The 27,069-nt window shown below is 46.2% G+C and overlaps 1 protein-coding gene across 3 annotated transcripts in view; it reads right to left on the bottom strand.

The window, feature by feature from the left end:
* GALNT14 (polypeptide N-acetylgalactosaminyltransferase 14) overlaps positions 1 to 26,057 on the bottom strand; it is a 234,215-nt gene extending 208,158 nt beyond the window's left edge. The window contains exons 1-2 of one of the 3 annotated variants that reach the window (XM_054476282.2): positions 25,994 to 26,057; positions 23,071 to 23,185 (exon numbers count right to left, since the gene is read on the bottom strand). In XM_054476282.2, the coding sequence (XP_054332257.1) occupies positions 23,071 to 23,106 (36 nt within the window). In that variant the 5' untranslated portion in view covers positions 23,107 to 23,185; positions 25,994 to 26,057. Of the gene's footprint in view, positions 1 to 17,072; positions 17,684 to 23,070; positions 23,186 to 25,993 lie in introns of those variants that run through there. The other 2 variants (XM_054476284.2, XM_054476281.2) reach the window with 2 other exon arrangements.
* Positions 26,058 to 27,069: the final 1,012 nt, after the last annotated feature.

Genomic DNA, 27,069 nt, shown 5'->3' with positions numbered 1-27,069 from the left:
GCGCCCGGCCATGGACACAATTTTGAATCCTCTTTGTTTTAAACTTGGTACATGATGAGTATATTTCCATGTCCACTGTTTTAGGACCATTCCTGATTCAGCTTCCTAAGAGAGCAATTTGGAAAGAGGTGCAGTGGATCAGCACACATCTCAAATAACATCTGCGGATCTGCCAGCCTCTGTGCTTGGTATACACAAGAAAGAATTCTTCCAGGCCCTGGTTACACCAGCAGGGATGTCTTCACGGTTCGCTTTCTCCAACCAATGTGCATGGACTCAGACCTTCTGAACTCGGGATGCCCAGCATGCCCGTCCAAGGGCATCCTAAGTGACTTTGGCCATGGCCCTGCCAAGGCTTTATCTATAAGGAATCTAGACAGGCAAGATGACTTCCCCACAGGTAATTTCTCTAAGAGCAGCTAAACAAATTAAAATTGAAAACAGGTGGTCAAGAAAAGCCAGAATCAAGCCTGGTAAGGAATACAGAACATACACAGTGACTCTCACTTAGGCCAGAAGGGTAAGAGAAAGGGAATGCCAAGTTCAAATTTCACTGAATTGCCCCTTTAAGAGCAATGGACATACTACACACAATTAAAACCCTTAAACCCAAAACATTTACTGAACAAAGTCCCCAGTGAGTGGAGTATAATATTCTCAACTGGGGAAATCTGACACACTCTGGTCTTAGAACAAAAATAGGCAAACGGCTTTATTTTCTAACTTTTCCTCAATCTGGCCCACTCCTGGTTTCCATTCATCTCTAGTCACTCATGCTGAGTCCTGCCACTTTAGGAAGACCTCCCTGCCCACCGCCGCCCAATAATCTCCCTTTCTCTAAGCTCCCATAGAACCTGCCTCCTGTTCTACAGGAAGATATCCTAGATTCGGTACTGTCCTAGATAGTGTTAGTCATGTCCCCTCAACTGCATCATAACATGGCGTAGAGGTGCTAGGATAATGGGATATTTGTTTGCATTTGTTCTCACTTCCATCTACCTCCCACTCCCACCTCAGCCCTGCCCCAACCCCTGACCTCAGCAGATAACCAAGATCCAAATGCTCCCTGGCTTCCAGGAAGATGATATTCCTAAGCCTAAAGCAGAGATACCAGGAAATAGGCTATCTTCTATCATTTACAAAAGCCAGTGTTATTTGAAAGAATAAATAGCCCAGAGGGTGAAAAAAGAGGGCAATGCCTTTGAGGACTAGAGAGAGAGGGAATTCCTCCAGCTTGGAAGGAGAATGGGACACAGCCAGTCCTGAGAGTGGTGGATGTCCCAGAAGGTAGTAGAGCCCAATTAAAATGGCTGTGTGATGCCCCCAGGAAGGCCGGCCACTGGACACAGGGGGCTCCAGGTACCACGGGGAAGCCACTAGCCCAGGATCAGCAGAACGTGAAGGGCACAGTCAATGATGAAACAGCCGTGATGGTGATACCTGGAAGACTACAAGCTCTTTCCACATTACCTGGCATGGAGGAAGCCTCCAGAATCGCTGTGAAGCTGTGAGTAGAAGAGGAATCCCCATCCCCATGGGAGAATGAGAGCTTGGAATCACATTTAACTCCAAGAAAATAAGGACAAGTGGCACTGAATGCAGAGCTGGTCTTATGGAGTATGATTCACACAGGCTTTTCATGAGCAAGCACATCATCTAATGCAGGGCTTCTCAAACTTTAATTGCACACAGATCACCTGGGGATCTTACTAAATGCAGACTTTGAGTCAGTAGGTCTGAAATGGACTGAGATTCTGCATTTCTAATGAACTATAAGAGACACCAACCCTTCTGGCCCATGAGCCACACTGAGAAACAAAACGTCAGGGGTGTGCAAACATTTCCTATAAATTTTTGTTTTCTATAAAAAATATACAAATTATTTTCTATTTTCATTGTAAAGATCTAAGTTTTGTGGGCCACGCAGTCTCCATCACAACTATTCAACTTGGCCATTGTGGCATAAAAGCAACCATAGACAATTCGTAAAGGAATGAGTGTTACTGTGCTCCAATAAAACTTTATTGGGCTGGGCGCGGTGGCTCACGCCTGTAATCCCAGCGCTTTGGGAGGCCGAGGTGGGCGGATCACGAGGTCAGGAGATCGAGACCATCCTGGCTAACACGGTGAAACCCTGTCTCTACTAAAAAATACAAAAAATTAGCCAGGCATGGTGGCGGGCACCTGTAGCCCCAGCTACTTGGGAGGCTGAGGCAGGAGAATGGCGTGAACTCGGGAGGCGGAGCTTGCAGTGAGTCGACATGGCGCCACTGCACTCCAGCCTGGGTGACAGAGCAAGACTCCATCTCAAAAAAAAAAAAACAAAAAACAAAAAACAAACAAAAAAAAAAACTTTATTGATGGACCATGGAGTCTGAATTTCATGTATTAATAATTTTCATGTGTCATGAAATATTATTTTTCTTTGGAGTTTTTCTCTGATCATTTAAAAATATAAAAACCATTCTTAGCTCACAGGCCATACAAAAACAGTGGAGAAAGTAGGGGTTGCATTTGATCCATAGGCTATCTGGTCTATGGTGCCCAAAACGTATAGAACCCACGACAGGCATCCCCAACTGACTAAATAAAAGTGGGTTGCTCAGCCTATTTCCTATCCTGACGCTGGCTTTCCCTTCCTGTTATGCTTCCACTAGTGTTATGCTTCTAAAACAGCAGATGCTTTGGGGACAAGTGGATTCCGGCAAATGCTTCTTTCAAAAAAATCACTAAAACGACTTTAAAAGACCTCCCTAAATCCTTCTTCTTCTAATAAGCAGCCCTGTGGAATAACAGGTTCTTATTTTAGTGAAACAGCTTTAAGGATGAGATTAAACTTCAACCACAGTTTTCTGAGCTAACGGAAGAGTGACATGATCAGGAGAGGAAATTCAACCTTGCAGAACAACGCCTGGTAAATTTAAAAGCAATTGTCTCAAACTTTTATCCCCACGTACCCCAGTAAAGATTCTCTTCTTCCCCTTGGCCTCACATTCCACTTTGACTCAAAAGAGAGAAGACAGCTATCCATCTTGCAGTTCCTTCCACCATTAAACAGCATCCCCAGAGACACAGTTGTATCTTTCCGGTAATACAGCAATACATCTAAGAGGAACACAGTGTTCGGCAATCAGAAGTGGTGAGGAAGGGGCCAGCAGAGAGCCACTGCTACACACTCCACACTCCCTCAGAATTCACCCCCGCTTCCTACACAGGGCTTCCCACACAGCAACACCCCATATGGGTTTGCTGGATGTTCGGACAAACTTGATCCAGTGGCCTGGGGCAGGTGACTTAGCCCACTCTGTCTCCCCATGCTTGACAGGCACTCAAAGGGGGAAACCTTCAAGGAGTTCACCCATCTTTCCTGCTTGCCAACTGCCCCAGTGGCACTCCTGCCAGGGCTCTAGCATCCTACGTCCTGTCTTAGTTCCACCAATTATTCAAGGTGGGAGGAACTGCAAAATGGATAGCTGTCTTTTCTCTTTTGAGTCAAAGTGTGAAGTGAGGCTGAGGGAAAGAAGAGAATCTTTACAGGGATACATGGGGATAAACGTTTGACAACTGCATTTAAATTTACCAGGCGTTGTTCTGTAAGGTTGGATTTCCTCCCCCGATCATGTCACCCTTGTTGTGTTGGGCAAGATACTGAACCTTTAGGAACCTCAAGTCCCTCACTGGTAAAAATAAAGGTAATCAATACACCCTCCAGAGATAATATTGCAAAGAGAAAATGTTAACAATTAGCATGGTTCAGGCACCATTTTTTGTTTTTTTTGTTTGTTTTTGAAACAGGGTCTCCCTCTATTGCCCAGGATGGAGTGCAGTGGTGCAATCTCGGCTCACTGCTACCTCCCAGGCACTGTTTAAAGAGAAAGGCACCAACCTTAAATAACCAGTATGACTGTACTGGTAGCAGTAGCTGAATCTCAGCCTGCCCACCTTGTGGGGTGGTTGTGAGGAATGAATAACTGATACAGATAAAGCCCCCAGCATTTCTCCTAAAAGGCACTCACACTCACCTCTCCCCTGGAAGCCTCTTCTTTCTACATGGACTCCTGGCGAATAACGGAGGCCACAAACCAGGTCTTCTACCAGCACTGAATGCAGGACACTTGACAGTCACTTGCACCACTTATTGAGAGCATGGCCAGAGCCTCTTGCTTGATGCAACTTCTCTCTCCAGACATCCTGGGGTGCGCCCAGGAGCTCTGGCAGATAGATCATCCTACCCACAGTACCCAGGACCTGCTTGGGCAGAAAAGCAGTTGGCACCTCACACTGCTGGGGACACACAGTCAACCTACTTGTAGGAAGATGCCCTCTTTGGTAGGGAGGAGTGGGTTATACAGGCACCTGAGGCGCCCAAGCGCTCATCCCAGCCACCTTGAAAAACAAGGACCAAACCTGAAAGTGCCACAAGAAAGAAGAGCAACATGGTCATTTCTTTGGCAATTAACAGCAGAACTGATTTCACAGAGATCTTACCCCTCACAAAGACTCTGTGCCCACAGGAAAGATCTGGATCCAGCCTTGAAAGAGCCCTTATTTCTTCCCTGAGAAAACAGACTACACTTCACCAAGGACCTTATACGTGGCACTCAATGCATATCAGCTTTCTCACCCCATTCTTCAGGAGAATGGAAGGAAAAAAGAACACTTTCATTGTGGCTCAATGTTTATTGACCCACAAATATGCTCAGTATGACTGGGGAAAATGGGAAGTCCTGGCACAGAAAGAAAAGAAATGCACATTATAAAAAGGACTAAGTGTAAAATGTAGAAAATATCATAAGTGCAGCTTATTTATGGTTAATAGCAGGTATTTGTTTTTGCAGCTAATAATCTAATTAGCAGTCAATCCAATACATCCTTTATTGTCAGCTGATCCATAATTACTGCTCCATGCTGAGTATTTTCCCGGCACATGATAGCTTTCAACTCCTCAGCACAAACAGCCAAATAATTGGTGTTGTTATGCTAAATACAGGACGATTCCTCTCTGAGGGGTGATGCTGCAGTTTTTAGCCATCCACGATGGCCTTTGTACTTTCAGCATCTGTTGGTTAATTCCTCAGTGTCCTCTCTTTAACCATCTTGAGGTATTCCTAAAGCACCTTAACACTCTAAAAAATGTGATACTTTGGAGACTTCCTTTTTTAAAGTTTAACCCTAGAACCAGACACATTCCCAGTCACCTGTGGCGGGAGAGCATTCATAAGGGGATGTCAGATAGCGGTGAAAGCACAAAATATTTCTCTGAAAATACTGTAAAGTTTTCTCTTTAAACATTGTTTTAAAATGACTCATCCTGAAAGAGATAGCTTCTGATGTAAGACTATTTCATCCAACAATTTCTGATCTAAACTGTTCACGCTGGGAAGCACAGTGAACCCAGGCTCTAAAGGCAAGTTGCAAAGGGAAAAATATATTCAAGTCCTCTGTTTCACAGACTCAACGTGGCTGTGAGGGGAGGGAAGGAAGCTTGGGGTGAGCATATGGAAGTGGAAAGAGGGTGGGTGCTCTGGAGGCAGACAGACCTGGTTTGGAATCTAGATCCCTGGCTTGCTTATAAACAGCATGATCTTGGATATGTCACCAAACTTCCCTAAGCCTTGGTGTTCGTCACATGAAAAACCAAGCTAAGAATGCCGGCCGTGCAGGGTTGTTAAAAAGAATAGATGACTAACTCAGAAAGCACCCAACACTTACTATAGGCTCAGATTGTTAGTTCTCTGCCTGTTCTTCTGGATGCAGAAACAAGAAGCTAGTGTTCTATAAGCCAATAGCTCACATCACATAATTCAATTCTCTGCAATCACACCTTCACCTTTTACCTGTAACTCTAGGTAAATTTCATCCCAGATGTACCATGGGGCTACTATACCAGCCAAAGTCCTACTCACAGTTCCCATTGTCCTGAATGCCCCTCCACTCTACAACCCGTCATCTTCCTATGATCCAGCACATACTTTGGTTAGCTAGTGCTTGTGCCATAGCAGTTGCTAAATGTCTCTCTGTCTATAAAAGGGAGTAAGACGTGGGTAACTTTCAAACCAAGACCTTTTCCAAAGACTTATTTGGGAAACAGAAACCAGTGGCTATATAAAGAATGGAAACTGCTAGGCTCTGACCCTAAATGAGGTGCTAAAACTTGGAGTCAGGAGCCACACACTCAGTTCAGATCCTTCTTCTTGAACTTTTTATTGAAGTAGAATGCACAAAGAGAAAAGAACATGTACTCAAGGAATTTCACAAGGTGAACGCACCTGTGTAACCAGCCCCCCAGTCAAGAAACTGAACAGTGCCAGTGCCCCAAAATGTCCTGTCCCCATCCAGTCAGTAACCCCAACCCAGGTAACCATGAAGTGACTTACAATGCCAGAGATGAATTTCGCCTGTTCTTGTACTTTATATAAACGCAATCACACAGCCTGTGGGTCAAATCTGGCCTGCCACCTGTCCTAGTACATCCTACAAACTAAGAAAGGATTTTATATTTATAAATCTTTCAAAATAATACCAAAAGAAGAATACTTCACGCGATGTGAAAAATATATGAAATTCAAATATCTGCTTCCATAAATAAAGTTTTATTGGAACACAGTGACACTAATTCATTTACATACTGTATTTCAAACTACAACTGCAGAGTTGAATAGTCACATCAGAGACCATATAACCTAAAAACAAAACAAAACAAAAATACTTACTGGCCCTTGACAGAAAAAGTTTGCCTGCTCTAATTCAAGTGCATGACATTCCCTAAAATACATAGCATTTCTGTTGGGTTTATATGTAGGAGTTGAATTGCAGGGTCATAGATGTACACATATGTTTAGCTTTAGTAGACACTGCCAAGAAGTTTACCAAAATATACACTCAATTTTAGGAGAAAAGCTAAAATCTGGAGCAGAAATCATAATTTCAGTTTTAAGACAGGCAGGGAGAATTATAGAGAGTTGATCTGAGCAAATGATTAGAAAACCATCAGGGCTTCCAAGTGGAGAGGGAAAATATCAGGGTCATCTAGGTTTACATTTCTTTTCACTCTTATTCCACACAGTTTTTAAAAATGCAGTGTCCTTTAACATTGCCATGCTCAGGGGAAAAGGACAAGAGTAAAAAAGTCATGTTTCTGCTTGGGATCTTAGAGCAGAGCACCAACTTTATTGTTTAGGCCATGTCACAAAAACACCACCATGGGCCCAGGAGCTTACTGGAACTGCAGACAAAATATCCAGGAAGACATCAGCAGCCTCCTGATCTTATGCTTTCCTAAGTTTAACCATATACGTGGGCAGAGACTACATAACTCAAACCCAACCTCCAAATCCTCCACAAAGAGTCTGGTCCCTGTACTGGGTAGAACCAGCAGGCCACCAACTAGACAGAACTAAGGAGTCGTCCATTAGTTTTCAAGGCTAACCAGCAAGACATGGCAGGGTGCCCCCCACGTTAGAGGCATGGGCAGGACACCCCGGCATTACAGATGCAGGCAGGGCACCCTCTACATTAAGGTGACGTTGGGTATCTTCTAAAGTCACTTCCTGGAGTCATTTCCCCAGGCACTTGTCTTGCATTTCAAATCGGATGTGTTAGGTTCTTTCAAATGACATTTTTCCTCTTGGAAGGGAATTGCTTCCTATGGTTTAAGGACCACATTCATCAAGAAAGGGACTCAAACAAACAGTTTGTGTCTTAACTCCACAACCCTGCTGATTTCTAACTTGGAGCAGCCTAGGAATGAACAGCACAGACTCCTGTCCTGCCAGCAAACCCTGCAGGCCCAGGAGGGAGGTGGTAGCAGGGCAGTGTGGGCTCCTGGCTAAGGCCGGAGTCAGTACCTGATGTGGGGTACTTGTGGGGAGGGAGAAGGGTGGAGAGCCTCTCCACTTCTCGCACCACCTACTCTGCCGTTACAGTCCCAGCTCTTCCCACTCCAGAAAGCAGTGGTCCTGTGGACTGGCCCTGACTGGCCTAAGCATGGGTTAAACTTGGCCTTTCCTAGAAGAAAACCCAAAGTCCTCCAGATCCCCTCGTGGCCTTCCAGAGACAAGCTCTGTATTTCCCTTAATCCCTTTTCCAGTTCCCTTCTGTAAGTTAAAAAATAAAATTGAAAAAAAAAAACAAAAAAAACAAAGCAATGCTGGTGTTTCAGCAGAGAGAGGGCATCTTTTCTCAGCAAGTGCACTAGCTTTTTGTCCATATGAAAACAAACATATAACATACACATATATATTTCATCTTCCCTGGCAAAGGAATCTCACCTGAAGTTGAGCATGGCTCTAACAGAAACAGCATGTGCGTGACAGTCAAAAGAGCGAATTGAAGCCCACTTGCTGGTTAGGCTAGCTTGCCCAAGTCCCTACCCTGCTATCACCTCAGATTCATCACACTTCAGAAAACGAGAACAATAACAACACTCACCTCACAAGGTCGCAGTAAGGATCAAATGAGGCATCTGTGGATATAAATGCTTTGTAAACTGTAAAACATCACACCAAGTGGTGGGGAAAGAAGCTACCTCTTACCTTCTTTTCCTGATTCACCCTTTAATTAGTAAAGTCTTTCAGCTAGTTCCTCTTCTGATAAAGACCACCTGCCTACCATAAGGACATTAGTCAATTCAGCACCCAGCTGGCAGCCATCAATTGGCCATCTATTAATAGCCAATTATCTGGGTGCCTTAATTAATCCACAGACCACGTGGCCTGATCTCCCTGAGATCCTAGGAAACAATGAGCCTGAAATACAGGCACCAGCTAATTTTTCAATGGCCATCAAGGAATCTGGCATCTATTATGCCTGCATGTTGCAGCTGCGAGAGATGGGCATATAAATATTGATTGGACCAGTCTCTATGGCTGGGAGGTGGGGGGTGGGAGGGACATGAATGATTACTGTTCTCTGAGGAATAAGAGAAGCTACATAAATCTTCAGCCTAGACAACTAAGGAAGAAAATCCTTATTTCCAAACCACAGTGCAAACAGAGAAAAGAGACAGTTAACCTCTGGAGAGAGCTCGTCAAGAGAGTGGTCCTACTAGTTCTATAGATGTTTCAGGCTCTCTCCTTGCCTAGCATGCATGCAGATTGGGTTGCAAGAGCAGGATCATTAGGAAGAAGACAGCCGGGGTGGTTGTTCTCTTCATCTGGGCATTCAAACCCCAGGGCAGGGACATGTGAGTGTGCCCTGCTCTCCTGCATTTCCTTGAAAGATCTCTGTAGTGCTTACAGTTAAGAAGACAAGTGACATGAGGAGAATTTAATTATTTTTTAGGTGCCTCATCTTGTCTCCAGGAAATGGCATGCAGAAGAGGCTTTGTACTTGAAACCAGCATTGTCCAGGATGCAGGGGATCAGATGGCTCTGTATTCCCAGCCATAAGAGCTCCTGCTGATAGAAAGGCCAGAGTGGCAACCTCCTTTCTTCAGGAAAGAACTAGCTTTGTGTCCAGAGCGGTGCTCTCAGAGGTGGCTGCTCCTGACTTTGGGGCCTGCAGGGAGGTGTTGGGCTCCTACAGAGCAGAGGGCAGAGGGCCGGCCACCACTGGAGCCCCTGTCCCAGGACCCTGGGGCTGTATAGCCAGGCTGGCTTTTCAGGGGACAGAAGAAGAATGTGAAGGGGAGGATGGAGCATGGATAGAACAGCAGGAGGAAAGAGGATGCCCTGGGTGGCACCCACCTCCCACACCACAGAGATGTCCCCTTCTCTGTCCCTCTGTCAGCCTCTAGAGCTCATTATAATGGCCCTGGGATAGCAGCAGCCACTGCCAAATGCAAAGACTGTCACCCCAGAAGCTCACATCAGGCCATTTATTCTGAAATACCAAAATACCAGAGCCAGCACATTGCAGGAGCTCCTGCAGAATTCCCCAGGTTACCTCTGTGTGTGTGTGCCTGTGTGTGTATATGTGTGTGTTCATGTTCTTCAGTATCCCAAAGGGGTTCTTTCTTAATCAGCTCAACATCTGAGGACTGAGACTGATTTATCTTTTGGTTAATCTAGCATTTCTGGTAAAATAATTAAAAGATAAGTAATAGACACAGAGTATCTGTGGTATAATTATTTATAGCCGTAAGGTCTCACTTCAGAGTTATTCATAACTAACCTGAAAAGATTCAGACTGCTGGCAAGCAAGTGGGGGTCAGACAGTTCTAGAGTGAGCTGCTCCCATTTCACAGTTAACGAGAATGAGCCAGGAAGAGAGGAATCTCAGTCACCCCTGGCACTGCCAGTGGCCGAACTGGCTGCCATGTCTATCAGGAAACTCAGAGAGTAAAACACACTTGATCTTGACATGATGGGAGCTAGAGAAGGTGGGACTCTCTCTATCTCCTGCCGCTTGTGTGCAGCATAAGTCCCTGAGGACCCTGTGAGGAAAAAGGCTCACACCCAGCCCAGGATAAATACAGGCAAGTGGCAGGGGTCTGCAGCCAGTGGTAGAGGGCACGGGCATGTCCAGACTCACTTCCCCAAACAGATGGTGAGTCTACGATTCTGGGTCTCTGGCGTGGAATGTTCAAAAGCCATGGCAGGGTTCACAGACTCCCCCAGGAGAGGAGCTGGGGATCTGGCCCTGCTTTCTAATTCAGATTATTTTCCAAAAAATGCACTGGGGACTTTGGGATGCTATAGAAGAGTGACAAAACTGCAAACATTAGAAATGAAACAAGGGCTCAAGCAATGAAGGTCTTCAAAAATTGGTTCCTGGGTGTCTGACAATGAATAAGACCACTTTAGAAAGCTGGGATGGGGAGGCATGGTGAAGGATGTAGGAGCAGGAGGTAAAATCAGACGGCATAAAAACCAGACTGCGCAGGAATCCTGAGCTTCAGGCGTCAGCCCACAGCAGCCTTATTCCGTCCCTGTTCAGTTTATAAATGACCTCTGATGAGTGGAAATTAGCACTTTTAAACGATACAACCAGATGGGCAGCCCTGAAAAAGGTTAGTCTCTGGACAGACTGGGGAGGCTTGTGACAGGGCCATTAATGGATCTTCCCTTCCTGCTTTGCCCCTCTGTCTTCTCTGATTTGAGTAGGTATCATTCTGTGCCTCTGGGGAAGCTTGAGAGAGGAATTCCTGGTATTTCTTTCCAAAAACTATCAGGTCACTTTGGGAAACAAAAGTTAGGGAGAGATAGAGTTCCCCAGCCTGACTAAGAGATTCCATCTGCAGGTCCCTGGGACAGGGCCTCCTGCAGGGACCTGGGGGAGAGAGTGGGCTAGGAGAGTGAAAGGGAGCTGGGACACAGCACATCTGCCACTGACTCAGCACTGACAACCAGAGGCCTGGACTCTGGGCCTTGGGACAACCCAGAATAGGCCAAAAATGACCCAGGGTGAATTTCTCACCAGACCCATAGGATAGAGGCTCAGTGTTTTAGTTTTTTGTTTTTGTTTTTGTTTTTGTTTTTGTTTTAGAAAAAGCTTCTTGACATCTAGAAAGTGACCACATAAGATTTCTTGACTACCTGGGATTCCAACCTGCCATTTGCATATTTCTCAGTCACTCACAAGAGCCTCTGCAGGAGCCAGCTGTGTACCACCACCCAGACGCCTCCTCCAGGGAACTGCCTTAGAATGGAAAAAAAGCACAGCACCTTATACAGGCACCTGCACAGCAACTGAAAGGATGAGCATGCATCTCATCACGGGCTACTTCTGGTCATGCCAGAGTCACACTGAAATTGCCTTTGCAAAAGTTACAACAATGAGAAAATTAGGACAGCGAAAGAGAGCTGACCTAACCGACTCCATCTTGCTTCTAACTTCCAAGCTGTCTTTGTTCAATCCTGGGTGTAGGCTGCACTAACTTTGGGAAGAACCCTGAAACAAAAATGAAAACATCCCTTTGCCAAAAGAAACCCCCATCTTGCCTGGGGACCAGACTGCCTTTGTAGGACTAACAAATTAGCCACAAGATTAGAAATGATGGTTTAGGAGTCATGCAGCTGGAGGCCACAAAATTCTAAACCTCCCCAGTTGCTCCTAGGGATAACATCACTACTGTGAAACCTAAGATTGGTGCTTGAGATATTTTTCAGATCCTACACTGGGTGGATCAGTTAGCGCCACCCAGATTGATAAACTGGCCCATCTGGTCTTGTGGCCCCCACCCAGGAACTGACTCAGAGGAAGAGGACAGCTTTGACTCTCCATGATCTCATCTCCAACCCTACCGATCAACACTTCCCACTCCCTGGCCCCCTACCCGCCAAATTATCCTTAAAAAAACCCAGTCTCTGAATTTTCGGGGAGACTGATTTGAGTAATAATGAAACTCCAGTCTTCCATTCAGCCGCTCTGCGTGTATTAAACACTTTATTGCAATTCCCCTGTCTTGATACATTGGCTCTGTCTAGGAAGCGGGCAACAAGAACCCGTTGGACGGTTACAAAATTCCCTGGACAGAGTCCAATATGCACATACCGAGTATGAGTAGATTAATAGGGTCTCTCTCTCTAAAATTCACGACTTTTTTTAATGAGAGAAATTATCTACTAAATGAGGAATAAAATAACAGTGTCATATACTTAAGGCATTGGTGGGATGCAAATTTTACAGAAAGACAAGGTATTTTCTAATGGTGTTTGTTGTATTTCTAGTACAGCACCAATACACTTACATAGGCCAGAGGCATTTTATTCAAAGCCTTTACATTTCCAATACCTTCCTCGAAAATTACCCTCAGGCCTACAATTCTTTTGCTTTTACTAAGCCCTAAGCACCTGGACTATATTTAGTTTCTTGGAAATAAGAGACAAATTTCCTGATATTTTTAAAATTTTAGTCAGTTATTGTATGATTCTCCAAATGGCAAACAAATGATAGGGAGAGAAGAAATTAAAACATTTTTCAGCTACTGTTAAGTGGCATAGTATTTACCATTCAAATACAGTCTGAATTAAAATATTGAATTTGTTACATGATTTTTCAGTTAGAAATTAGAGCTTTGCTGGATAATTGGGGGGGAGGCAGTAAAAGAATGAAATTAACATTAAAAAGTCAAATTTAAAGAACTCTTTACTTGAGCTATTAATAGAAAGAACCAGCCCTTCTTGAAACTAAGAAAAAAGTCTAATAAATTTCCTTAAACCAGGAGGATAGCATGCCTTCTTCACTTCACTTGCACTGGGGCCCAGCGACCAGAGATTTCATTTCATCCCGTCCACTTTGGAGATCCTGTCATTAGGTGAATGGAGACATTTCCTAAGACCATGAAGAAAAGAGAACAAGGGCCTGATGGCCCAGAACCAGAACCTGCCTCTCCGAAGGCAATCTGCTCCACAGAATCTAAGGGTCGGGTGGTTCCCCAGGCCAGGAGCCCTTAATACAGCTCTCTCCAATCTCTACACCTTTCCCAACTTCTCTGAATACACTCAAAGGAAGGGAGCCCACTCCTCTTGCTTTGGAAGAAAAGCTGACTCCCTCACCCATGCTGGGAAGATGCCTAGAGGGCTGAGCAGGAAGAAAACCTCTCCAAGGCATGTCCAAGGCAAAGAGCTGTCCCCATGATTACATGCTAGGAAAACCTAGAACACAGAACTCACTCAAAAACCAATTTTTTTCCCTATGATAGAAGTCTCATCCGAATTCCTACTGTTGAAGAAACAATCTCTGCCCTGGCAAACGGCCTCCTACACCAACACCTCTGCAACCACCCAACACAGGGACTCTCCTCATCAAGGTGTGCTCCATCCAATGAGGGGAGCCTCCTGTGCCCCACATGGTGCCTTCCAAGGGCAGGGGTGATGTCCCTCCACAGTAGCTCCTGCCTTAGCACCTCCCTTACACAAACCCCCTGGGAGCTCTCCAAGGGTGAGGATCTAGGGATGAGCGATGGGAGCTCTGGGAAGTGGGTGGGGAATTCCTGCTGTCAATTCAGGCAGTCTCTAGGTTTAATGGCATGGAAAAAGCAAGCAGTGGGCAGTTTCAGGAGGGATCCCATTCCATTCTTGTCCTGATGCTGCCACTTGGACAGCTTGGTTAGCTTGGGCCAAATTTTTCACCTCCTTAATGTCATCTGCATAAAAGCACTATCTTGTCTCCCTTGTGCAGTTGTGAGTATTAAATGAACTAATATATGTAAACGGAGTCTGTGAATTTGTAAAGCACTATAGAAATGCTGGTGGCTGTTATTTAATATGCACGCATAGGCTCACATGGGTTAGGTCCCTGAGCACACTCAAAAAGAAAATCATCTGACCATATTTACATGGAGCCAACCAAATCACAATCAACGACTTGGTTTTCTTCATCTAGCTCCCAAATGCCACCCATCAATAGGCTGCTTCAGAATCACATGCAGCCCTGGTAAAAATAGTAATTCTAGAACCTTCTCCCAAACTCACAGGGTCATAATCTCTATAGTAAGCCCAAAAATCTGCATGTTAATGGAGCTCACCAGGTGATTCTGACATGCAGCCAGGTTTTGGTACCACTGTGCTCCTTTGAACCTGTCATACAAATTTGGACTTGTCATACAAAGTCACAGGGAATAAAACTGTTTTGGTGTTACCTAAGGAGTCTCTGTCTTTCTTCCTCTCTTCTCAGGTACATACACACTAAGATACAGAGCGACATACATACAAGGGAAAAACAGGAAGAAGAAAAATACTAACAAAAAAAAAGAAGACACCTAATAGTAAGAGGTGTCAAGATTTTCTAAGTCTATAAAAATTCGTGGTTATAGAAGGATACAGAAAATGAGGAAAAGAAGGAATAAGATGTTAAGACAAAGAGCAACCGGTAGAAAACTAGAAAACCTCCTCTTTTGTGACTGCACAGTACGATGTCCTGACTTCTGCTACTAAACCACTCCCCACCTCAAAGTACCACTCATTTGTTGGTAATTCTGCCTCATCCTGGAACTTATGTGGCCCCCCACCCCCATGCCAAAGGACAGGGACACAGCATGCTCATCATAGCAGCCCCCAAACCCAGCACAGAGCCTGGCATACAGCTGCCTGTGATAAATGTGTGCTGAGCACACGCCAGGATAAGAAGAGGCAGGAGAGGAGGAGGGACAAAGAGTGCACAAAGAAGGAAACAGGTCTCTTGTCCCAGATCTCTGGTGTAAACTAAGAATAAGCAAGCTTAAGGTAATGAGGGTCAAAGCAAAACAGAGAAAGTTCATGTCCCTGCAGGCATCATTAACTACATCACAGGGAGCAGAACCACTTAGGGAAAAAGAAGAAAAGCTCTCCAGATCTATGGGCAGGGGCTGAGTGAGAAAAGTGATCTGGTGCTATTAAAGGTGGTTTGAAGTCATCAATCTGGCCTCGCCACCTCACTGCCTGACCCTCTCCAAGGGTCTTCACACCCACAAGATTCTACCCCACCCAGCCCCTACACACCTCCCTAAACTTTATCCCTCCAACCTCCACACACTTTGTGCTCAAATTATGCCAAACTCACACAACGTGCTGTGTCATTCCTCTGAGCCTGTTTCGTGCAGTTAACCTCTACCTGGAATGCCCTTTTTACCTACTGACAAACCTGTTTATCCTTCTCAGCTCAGCTCTGTTATGTCCTCCTCCTCCAGGGAGCCCTCAGGCTCCCATGACACCCAGTGCACTGAACCATCTTAGCCCTATGCACACCTCACATCCTGGTCCAATGATGAGTGAACTCCTCTCCCCCCAGACAGTAAATTCTCTCTCTCTCTACCCATAGCACCTAACACACTGCCTGAGCACACAATAGGTGCTAAATAAATGCTTGTTGAAATCGACAAAGCATTGGCAAGATTCCAGAACATAAGTGCTAGAAGACTTGGTTAAAAAGAGGAAACCGAGAGGCAACTTGATATACTGGAAACCCTGAGCGTGGAGGTTGGAGTTCAAACCAGTAGAACGACTTAAGGTAAGTGACTTAAAGACCCTGAACCTGTTTTCCTGATCTATGAAACAAGCATATTACCACCTAACTCCTACAACTACTTATGAAGAAGGCACCTACTATGCGCCTGGCACACAGTAGGCCCTCTGTACTGTACTTAACTGGTGAGACGCCACCTCCCGCCCACATCTTCCTGTTTTTCAGTCTCCCATTTCCGACCATAAGCTCCTCCAAGGCTTTTGCCCAGACCCCTAGACGACTGTTCTGGACCCAGTTTATAAAGACTGCCTGGCTGGCCAGGAAATCCCCCAGAGGCCTCCTTCCGTGTCCCCGGGCCAAATCTGTGAAGAGAAAACGGAAGGCTCCCATGTCACGAAAAACTATGATCAAATAAATTATTATGCCTTTTCTCCTATTGATCTGCCTTTTGTCAACTGATTTTCAGTGAACCTTCGGAGAGCCATGGGGAAGTTTTCCCTTTGCCCCTACAGGGCTCTGAATCTGAACCTAAGAGTGAGCCTATAGGGGGAACCTTCTGGCTCCCTCACAGGAACTGACTGGGCAGGAGTTGGAAAAGCCACTTGGATTCCCATTTCCTCAACTCCCCGCCAATACCAAGGCGTCTGTTTTTACAGGCTCTTTCGTGGTGTTCTGGGCACATTCAACTTCCAATGCAGCTGAGAAGGTCGGGAACAGTTAGAGAACAGGGGTGGCAGCCGCCCGGGAGGCTGCAAGGCGCTCGCCCGCAACACACAGGCGCGCGCGGCGCACCCGGCCTCCGGCCTCCCGCCTCCCCAGGTCGGGCCTGGCAGCTGCGGTAAGGAGGTCAGCGCAGCCGCCACACTTCGCCCGGGCGCTGGCCCGACCCGACCGCCGGCGACTCTCTGGCAGCGCCCGGAGACCGCCAGCCCCTGGGCCGCCCGTCTGCAGCGCCCCCTCCGCCCCGGGACCCTCGCGCGCAGCTCAAGTTGGGAGCCCCGCTCCGCAGGCGAGCGCGCGCCCACTACCCACACCCACTGCCACTCATGCACACCGCGGGTCCGGAGATGCCCCCGAGCGTTTTAAAATCCAGAAACATCACATGGTAGCCACATCCGGCGGCTGTTACCTGCTCACAGCACCCAGACCCTCGCCCTGGTTTCCCGGGAGCCCGCAAACCCGGCACGTGGGCTGCGCGCCCTCCCGCAAGCCACTGCTCCGCGCCAGCGCGCCGGCAAGCCGCCTACCTTAGGGGTCTGCACTTCAGGTCCCGTCGGCACCTCCAACTTCCTCTTGGTTACCCAGAAGAACAGCAGCACCGTGATCCAGAGCACCCCGAAGACTGGCAGAACCAGCCGACGAGTCAGGCGCCGCATGGTCCCCTTTGCCGCTTCCTCTCCGCGGCGCTACGTCCCTGGGGCACCCCCCGGCGGTCAGGGTTGGCGGGGCAGGAGTCCTGACGAGCGCCTCGCTCTGGGGAGCTTTAGACCCAGGATCCGGTTGGAGGGGCGGCAGGATCCTGCAAGGCGCCCTTCCCGCTTCGAAGAGAAGCGAGCCTGGGTGGGGGGTGCAGGGCGACCCGAAACGTGGCAGGGAAGGACCGAGGGCAGCCAAGCTGGACGCCCGCTCCAGCGGGAGAAGCGCGGTGGCTGCCGAGATGTTCCCCACGCCGCCACCGCGGCTGCCGCCGCCGCCGCCGCCTTGCCCGCTGCCACGGATAGGGAAACTGACTCGAGCAGCGAGAGGGAGGAATCCAAGGCTGTGCCAAGCACCCCGGGAGGAGCACGAGGGCGGAGGGAGTGAGCGGGGAGGGCGGGCCCGACAGACAAGCCGACTCCGAGCGAGCCCAGGTGGGAGTGAGCGGGGCTCTGAGAGGAGGCACTACCGCCGCCCGCCGACCGAAGCGCTCGGTGCTGTTGCGGGGCCGCCCGCGCCGAGCCCTGGGCGCAGCTCCCAGACCATCGTGGGTTGGGGCAAGGCGGCGCGGGGCGGGAGCGGTGCACTCGGGATGCCCGCCACCCCCAGCTGCCAGCTGGGACCCAAGGGCCGGCCCGCGCCAGGCGGCGCTGTGCCTGGGAAGACTTTCCCGCTCATCGCGGGGGCTGCACGTGGCGCTCAAGCCGGGGTCCCACCCTCAATGTGCTCGTCCTACCACAGCCAGCGCTGGGATTCCAGGGCGCCAGCAGGGCTGCTGCCCCAAACCCGCGGTTCACTTGCCTGGCCACTGAGGGCCAAGGCCGCGGTCAGCCAACTCCCCAGGGTGTTTCTATGCCTGCCTGCAGGTGCCTGGTAACTTTTTCTGCTTAATGGAAGGAAAGCTGAGCTGGTCTAAATTTAGCTTTAAAGATATCCTTTAAAAAATTAAGGCGCAATTATCTCCCATAAAGGTTTTCTCTCCCTGTAAGCATCAGGGCTTTGTGCTTGCAAGAAAAGAGGTCCAAAGTTGGAGCAACCACTTGGGATTCTTGGAAAGTGACCCTGGGCAGGAGGATACTGGGTGCAGAGGGTGATCTTTCAAAAGCCCCTTTTCCCGAGGGCCTTTGGGAATTGTATCCCCCTCCCACTTGCAGATTAAAACCGCTTGGATCTAGAAGCAAAGAAAATTCTGACTCCAATTCCCATGTAGGCTCAAGTAGGCTGGAATCACGGCCAGATCACTGACCAGAGAGTACTGACCTAGCTGTCACACTCACTGTGTGAGTCTTGGGTAAGTCATTTACCTTCTCCCAGTCTTCGATTCCTCATCTGTAAAATGGAGGGAAAATACCTCCTCTGACAAGCAAATGAGTAGTGGTGAAAGCTGAATGCAAGGTGCTGGTGTTATCTGAGCACTCAAAGTGGGGAAACCTTGCTCTGTCTGGGGAGCAGAGGCAGCGGGAACTATGCCATTTTTGTTGGAGGGTTGCTTGCTTCATCGAGTTTCTTGGGAAGGTGAGAATGATGCACCCACTGTGGCAGCCACCATCCTCCCTGCCTTTCTCTCCCCATAGAGCTCAGTGTAGGGCAAGCTCCCATACCTCTGCGCAGGTGAGACAGCTGTAAATCAGGGCTCTGGAATTCCTTCTTCAATAAGATGTCTCCCCAAAGACATGTACTGAGAAATGGAGGCGTCTACTGAAAGCCTCCTGTTTTTGGTACCTTATCTTTCAGTCACAGGGAAGTCCTGCCTCAACCTCAGAGAGTTCTTGACTGGACTGTAGATAAGAAGTTTGGGGTTGGGAACCGCAGTTGAAATTAAACAGCCCAGAAAAGGTGAGCACTGTTGCCAGCCCTTTCAAGATTACCTGCGCTGTAAGACCATCACACAGAACCCCAGGGCTGATCTAGCATTTGCCTTTATCAGAACTCTGCACACTGAAAGGTGGGAGTAGGCTCCCCAGCCAATGCTTTGTCCCAGCAAAGGCCCAGGTAGATGACCATCATGGGAGGGGTAGAGGGAGCAGCGAGAGAACTCACCTCTGCAGCATCCCAAGCACCTTGGACCTCTTTCAGGAGCCTCACCCTGGACCTGCAGGTTCGGGCCTGCAAAGCGTTCTGCTGCAGGCTCTGCAGGGGACCCCCAGGCAAGCTGCTGAGCTGCTGTTGGCTCTAGGCAGAAGCTGCAGCACAGGAGTCCATTGCTCAGTGCTTTGTAATGCCGCTTCTGAGTAACAGATGGCAGACAGTTACACAAGAACACCGCTAAGCTTTTGAGATGGTGCAGCACCACCACACTGCTCACCACACTGCTGAGATGCTGAGGTGCCTCATTCTGACTGTTTGGCATATGGGGAAACTGAGGCCCTGGGGTGAAGGCAGCTCCATGCAGGGACTGCAATGTCTCGGAGAGTGGGAATTTCCTTCCAGGAATAATTTTCTTCTCAAATCATTATTTTGTCCTCTACTCAAGTGAGGAAGATTTCCTGGGCCTATGGAAGCTGTCAAGGGAATCCAGTTTTGCTAGGTGTCATTAGCTGATCCATCCAGAGATCATATCAGATATCAGTTTGGGTTGTCAAACCAATAAATGTCATTAGGACTGAAGTAGATTTCAAGTGGGACTTCAAACATGTGGAAGTGAGGTGAGTGTCCATTCGGGGCCTAGTTCTGTAGGTTTCTCCAGGGACCCAGTCTATCCAGGGGTCCCCCATGCTCAGGAATATATTTTAAACTCTTTAATAACCAGCTTTAAGCCTGGGCAACATAGCGAGAGCTTCTCTCTAAACAACAACAACAACAAAAAATAGCCAGGCGAAGTGGCAGGTGTCTCTAGTCCCAGCCACTTGGGAGGCTAAGACAGGAGGATTACTTGAGCCCAGGATTTTGAGGCTGCAATGAGCTATGATCTCACCACTGCACTCCAGCCTGGGTGATGGAGCGAGACCCTGTCTCAAAAAATGAATAAATAAAATAACAAGTTTAAGTAATGCAGAGTATGGTTGATCCCAGCAGGGGATTAGCTATCATTGGCGATTAATCCAAGTTACTTTTTTCTTATCACAGCCAATATGGGGAGGAAAAGCTCCTAGCAAAAGATTTAACATGGCAGGAAATGAAAAAAATAAATACACTCTGAACTAGGACTCTCCTGGTGCCCTAAAACAGATCTACCTCCTCAGTCTCGTTATTGTTGAGCCAAGCTCCTCATTTCTCTGGGTCTGTGGTTTCCCATCTGCAATGTCATGTTCTCTCAAAGACCCTCCCAGCTGACGCATTTAGGGTTCTGACCTTTCTTGTCCTGGATCAGGACCTTCTTTACCACTCCTGTTGTTGGCGAGTTCTGTTCTCTCCTCACAGCCGAAGACATTAGAGAGCAAATTGGGTACTGGAGCAGATGTGAGTCATTCATGTTAGTATAAAAACTATGGAATGAAACCCATTATGGCCCGGAAAGCAGTGTAAAGCAGCATATGGAGCAAATGCAAGCTGGAAGAAGGAGGAAGCTGTGAAGTCCGATGCATATGCTCTGCGGCAGCTTTTGCTGTGGATTCTCACACTTCGCTTCTCGTTTCCTGTAGCCGTCTCTCCGTCATTCTCGCTCAGCCCACTGCAGAGGCTGCAGCCTTTGTTCCTTTTGGATCAGATTCTCCGAGTCCCTCCTCTCTGCCCACTGCATGACTTCAGGGAGGCTGTGTGTGCGCGAGTGGCTGTGTGTGCTTCTTGCCATCTGCACGCTTATTAGACCTGTCACAACCAGCGAGACACCCTCTGTGCCAACCTAATGAAATTTCACCCACAGAGGCCCAGACAGTTTTCTGTTGAGGTCTTTACCTCTTCTGGGCCATAGGGAAAGGTAAGCGGTAGCAGGGCAGATTGCAGCACAGTGAGAAGATGAGCTGCACACATGCTGGCCCAGCCCTGGCAGCGTTCCCCAGCAGCAAAAAGAGCGGCAGTGAAAATTCAAAGATCTGTCTGTCTTTATTCCACAGTCATACAGATACAAGTGTTTGGGCTGACTCCTGCAGTTGACTCTGTTCAAGTTCTCCACTGTAAATAATACATCAGCTCCCCTTTCCTCTGTGTTCCTCTCCATTTTCCTTGCCACTGTAGATCCTGTCAAAACTGCATGTCCTGGGTCTCCTGCAAGGCTTTCTTATAGAGTGAGCGATGGAATAGTTTAAACCACGTGGTGAATGAGGATGAGCTATTACAAACCCCTTACCTCATCTTTCTGCCACGTCGGTGAATCTTTGTCAAAAGAATAACGCCAGCTGGATTTTCCTCTCATCTTTGATGGGTAGATGGGTGGCTTTATCTAAGGGATCTGACAGTCACCTTTCTGGATCTTTCTCTTTCCATTAAACAACTCCTTTCACCAGCCCACTACCCTCAACTCCTCTCCCTCCTTTTATTCTTATATTCGATTCCTTGAAAGGGATCTATATCTTTGCATTTCAAAAGCCAGCTTCTTTTATTGTTTGAAATGCCCCAAACTTTCTTTGTTCCTCACCCAAATGCCAAGTGTAAAACTTAATACTGCTACAATGATATGTCTTTGCTGGTTGTGTAAAGTGGTTTGATCTTCAGTGATGGTGCCCTGTGGTGATCTGAGAAATTTCCCCCACCTCCCCCCAGCCCTTATAGAATATGCAAAGTTCTAGCATGAAGGTGTGACCCAGTTTGCCTAAAGAAAAGTAAAAGAGACCTGTGCAGTGGCTCACGCCTGTAATCCCAGCACTTTGGGAGGCCAAGGCGGGCAGATCACCTGAGGTCAGGAGTTTGAGACCAGCCTGACCAACATGGTGAAACCCTGTCTCTTGTAAAAAATACAAAAATTAGCTGGGCATGGTGGCAGGCACCTGTAATCCCTGCTACTCAGGAGGCTGTGGCAGGAGGATGGCTTGAATGCAGGAGGCAGAGGTTGCAGTGAGCTGAAATCGCACCATTGCACTCCAGCCTGTGCAACAAGAGCGAAACTCCATCTCCAAAAAAAAAAAGAAAGAAAGAAAAGAAAAAAAAGAAAATTATTTCCCTTGAATTATCTAGAGGAGACTCTGAAAGACAGCAGCACAGGCAGAAGAAATAGAAGGATCTAAGAACAGATGTCACTCCCCGGGTCCCCAATTTCAGACAACCAAATCTGAGAGCCACTTGCATTATCTCTGACAAAGACAGTCTTTCCTGTTAGGCTTAAGCTTAGAGGCATGAGTGAAAGGTAGAAGTGGGCAGGAGAGCTCAAATCCAAGAAGGAATAGAACTGTGATGGGGCCTCTCCAGTCTGGCTAGGACTTCAACAGCAAGAGGAGCCAAGCATACCCCAGGAGTGGACCTGGGACAATCCAGACCTGCTGTGGGTCTAGTGACCGACAGCAGATTTTGTCATCAAGTCACTACCAGATATTGCACATCAGGGTGGCTTTATGCCCCAGTTTGCTTGGGAAATTCCTGGTTTATTCTGATTTTTCTGGCATAATTATTATACTGCCTCATTTTACTTTCAAGAAATTTCTATTTTAGACAATAAATTAGAGGCCACTCTAATCAACAGGAGGACTTCTGGTAATGGTTCTAGAAGGAAGATTGCTTTTCTTAGATGAATAAAAATGTGGGTTTGCTATTTAAGTTGTTTTGTATGTGTGCTGAACTTGGGATACTCTGTTCACGTGGGGCATTATTCAAAGTAAACAATAGTCAAGATGCTTATCCAAAGAAGAGACAATTTGGACAAATGAAGCCAGCTTTAAGTAACTAAGGAAGTAATTAGGTTGCGCATATCAGTCAATGACAGTCTTATCCTATCCACCCAACTGAAGATGTTTTACCCACCTTGCAGCTCATGGAAGCAGCCAGGTAGCAGCACATTGTCTCTTTGAAGGGCAAGGGATTCCTGACACCAGACTCCACTCATTCTTCCAACAACCTCTTCCTCTCACCCACATACCTACATGGGCCATGAAAGTAACATGAATGAGTGAAATGGGATAGGGTCGGGGGGAAAACAGCATAAACACAATGACAACAATGAAACTGCTATTCAACCTTCATGTTGAGGACACAGTAGGGAGTAGTGGGGTCCACACTGGAGTAGCAAGGAATCAGCTCCAACTCATCATTGCCAGTGCCAGTAAAGTGTTGCCAGAGGTTTCCAATCTCTCAACAAAAGCATAAGTCCAGATGACGATGTGAAACCTCCTGGATTTTAACTGTTATCAGTTAATTCAGTCACCCCCACCACCAGCCCACCAAAACATTGGATGGGCTAAATAAACAGGTCTGCAGTCTGAATCCAGCCTGCTGCTTGCCAGTTTGCAACCTCTACTCCAGCCACCAGTGTTTCCATAAGTACTGAAGTTTTCCTGGTTTCCATCTTCTAACGTGGGAACAGATCTACCAAGCTAGGACAAAGGGGAAAGAGTGCACCAGATTTTATTAGGAGGGGCCTTGGACTCTAATGTAGTTCAATACTCCTCATTTTGTAATTGAGAAAAGTGGAGCCCAGAGAAATTGCACGAACTGCCTACAGAAAGATTAGTTCATTGGTAAACTGTGGGCTATAACATATCTGCATTACCCAACATTGCTCCCAAGTGACATCCCTCACTAGGTTTCACAGGACAAGTGAATCAGGGAGCTGAGGCATTTCTACGGTGGGGTGGGGAGGCTGCTAAGCCCAGAAGTTTCTAGGTAATGAGCAAAACAATGAACAAAGACACTGTGACCAAGACTCTGGGCAATTTGCTGTGAGGAATACAAATAAATAAGGCCTATTCCAGCTCTTCTAGAAAATGTAAGCTGGTGATTTGAACAACGCCTTGAGTGTTAAAGATCTGGTCCTTCCTCTTGGGTTTCTGTTGAGTAATGTTGAGTCCTAGGTAGAGACGCTTCAGTCCACCTGAGAAATAGCTACATTGCAACAGCAAAGTCGTTTTTGCAGCTCTGCACTGCACCTGTCTTCAGTTTCCCTCTCTAAGTGCTGTGCAAATGTTAATTAAACATAGATTATTTGAGAAGTGCTTTCAGTGTTCGAATTCAACTGGGCTGCATCAGATGATGATATTAATATCATTCCCCTGTTGGCAGAATGCTGTTTTTTAAAAGAAAAACTCTTTTCCTTTTACAGTTTTTGCCACACAATTTATTTTGCCCGTCCTCTGGCTATTTCACCTTTTGTGTCATCATTTTCATGAGACAAGTGAAAATAATATTTCTCTTATGCTCCAAAGAGCCAAATCCCTTTTTCTAGCTTGATCCAAAGAAGGCCAGTTGGAGCAGTAATGGGAAAACGCCTGATGTACAGTCCAAGTGCAAATCCTCAGGGAGAAATAATGCATCTCTTTGGGGAAAAAATAGCTTATACTTATGAGGTAGGAGATTTTCAATTTATTAAGGTTTCCTATTTCTTTCAATTGCCAGGATAACTGCATTCCAGAAAGGCTTGGCTTCTGCCATATAAGGCAGAAGTGCTCTCTTAGATCTGGGATGTAGATTTAAAAATGATGAGTGACAAGCATCCCTCTCCATGCCCTGGACCACTGCCCTGGGGGTTTTAAAGCAGAGTAGATCAAAGGGTTAAAATCCATTACCCAGAGAGATGGAAAAGTTCCTCTCAGTGATTTCTTCCCCCATCACTGCTCTCAGGCCTGAATTCCAAATTGATTTCCTTAATAACTATTAAAGATCTTTTTAATTAAACCAGGCATCCTCTTCCTTAGCAAACTTTTCTTGATGACATCTCTGGTTAATTAAAGGTTTAAGCTGCAAAGACGTATTACATAAGAACAAGGGAAGCTGCTTTATGGTGTGCCGGTGAAGGATCCTGCTGATTCCTGCTGCAGAAACCAGGGCCATGCCAGAGAGCTGCTCTTGTTTTCCTTTACAGCATTTCCTTTCTTTTGGAAGTCCCAGAAAGTGTTAATCACAAAAATGGTTTGGTGAGTGGGGGTTAATTTTTCTGTTTCCTGAGGTTCAATTTCTCCTTTCATGCTTGCCTGGTAAGTGTTCATCAAGTGTTTTTCATTAAAAACATCACTCATTTTTATCACGATTCACTGATGCTGACAAAACATTTTTACCTTTTCATCCAAAATTCCTGAGGTAGTTGATACATTTGGTAATGAAAGAACAACGAATAAAAACCTCTTTTCACCCATCAATAACTTGCAGCCACCTCTGTAACAGAATGTACCAAATTCTAACAAGAAGGAAAAATCGTATTTTATATATATATGATTTTGTGCATATATATATATATATATTTGTTGTTGTCATTGTTGTAAATTGCCCTAATGCATTTACCTTTTTCTTTTTCCTGGTTCATTTTTTTTTCTACCAGGACCCTTATTTTAAAATGGTAGAACAGAGTATGGTGTAGAGAATGTAACTATGGAATACAACTTTTCTTCATGAAAAGCTAAATATCTCTTAAATTGGGAACCAAACCCATGACCTTGACTTTGTTGTCATCATAGTTTAAAACACTGGGTCTCAAACCTAGATATACATTAGAATTATCTCTTGTTATTGCTAAGAGTCACATGCCACTGCCTCACCCTAAGCCTGCTGAAATTTTATGGATGATGTCTCTAGGCACCCAAGTTTGGGAGCCACTGATCTAATCAATACCTTTAAGTCCAATCAGCTCCACCTGTAGGCCTCCCTGGAAATGGGAAAGATGGTGTACTGTTTCAATATTTCAGTCTAACAGACAAATCGGATTGTCAAAACGAAGCAAAGGAAAATAGAACCTCACCAGTATTGCAGAGGAAAAGTGGCTCCAATTCTGATGAGACATCAAGGAAGAAATTTAAAAGATTTTCTTTTATTTTCTTCTTAAACTGGAACCAGGAGCATAGACAATCCATGTCATAATTAGTCACGTGGAGAGACCACTCACAGACCGTCACTGGTCACGTGTTCTATAGCTCTACATCAGTGGTTCTCAAAACAGAGAAAATTAGTATCACTGGAAGAATTTCTTTTACAGGCCACTTTATTATAAAAATTTTCAAACATATGGAAAAATAGAACAACAGTATATTCCACACCCACACATGTAATATACCTAGATTCAAAAACAGTTAATGTTTTGCCATATATATATACGTGCCCACATATGCATGGGTTTATAATTGCTGAACCACTGAAAGGTAAATTACAGATATTGTAATATATAACACTTAAATAATAACCCTAAACAACCGAGAAGTACTTCAGCATGCATTCCCCAAATTAATAACATCTGCCAACATAACTGCAGCACCATTATCACACCTAAATGAATGTAAAATAATGCCCTATGATCATATAACACCAATTTTTAAGAAACTTAAAAAGACAAAAAAATAAAAATAAAACAGCAAAGTTTCCAGGGCCAGATTCCTAAAATCTTTGATGCAGTTAGGTGATGCTTCACAAAATGCTGCTGTACATGACTAACGAATGAAGAATGCTTGTCTTTCCAGTACCTGAAAAGAAGTTCATTTTTTTTGTACTTGAAAATTGCTTGGCTATTTGCGTGGTACTTAACAGTCACAATTTTATTGGATGCTCTTAGCGATGCTACCCTAAGGGAGATAGAGTGATGATAAAACTGGGCCCCAGGGTTATTGAGACCAGCCTGGGTTTTCTAGGTTGCTAACAGCGGCAGCTGGATTCCAACACTGGCGTAATGGAAGGAACACCAGGCTGGGAGTCTGAAACTGGAATTCTGGTTTTCTCTGTGCTCCTAACTCTGCCTATGTGATTTGGGGCATTGGACCAAACCTCTCTGGACTTTCATGTCTTCTTCTGAAAAGTGAAGAACTAAATCAATGGTCTCCAAGAGAC

Source organism: Pongo pygmaeus, chromosome 12 (assembly GCF_028885625.2).
Source record: "Pongo pygmaeus isolate AG05252 chromosome 12, NHGRI_mPonPyg2-v2.0_pri, whole genome shotgun sequence".
Lineage (NCBI taxonomy): Eukaryota > Metazoa > Chordata > Mammalia > Primates > Hominidae > Pongo > Pongo pygmaeus.
Note: the sequence above shows the minus strand (reverse complement) of the source record. Positions and strands in the feature narration are given on the sequence as shown.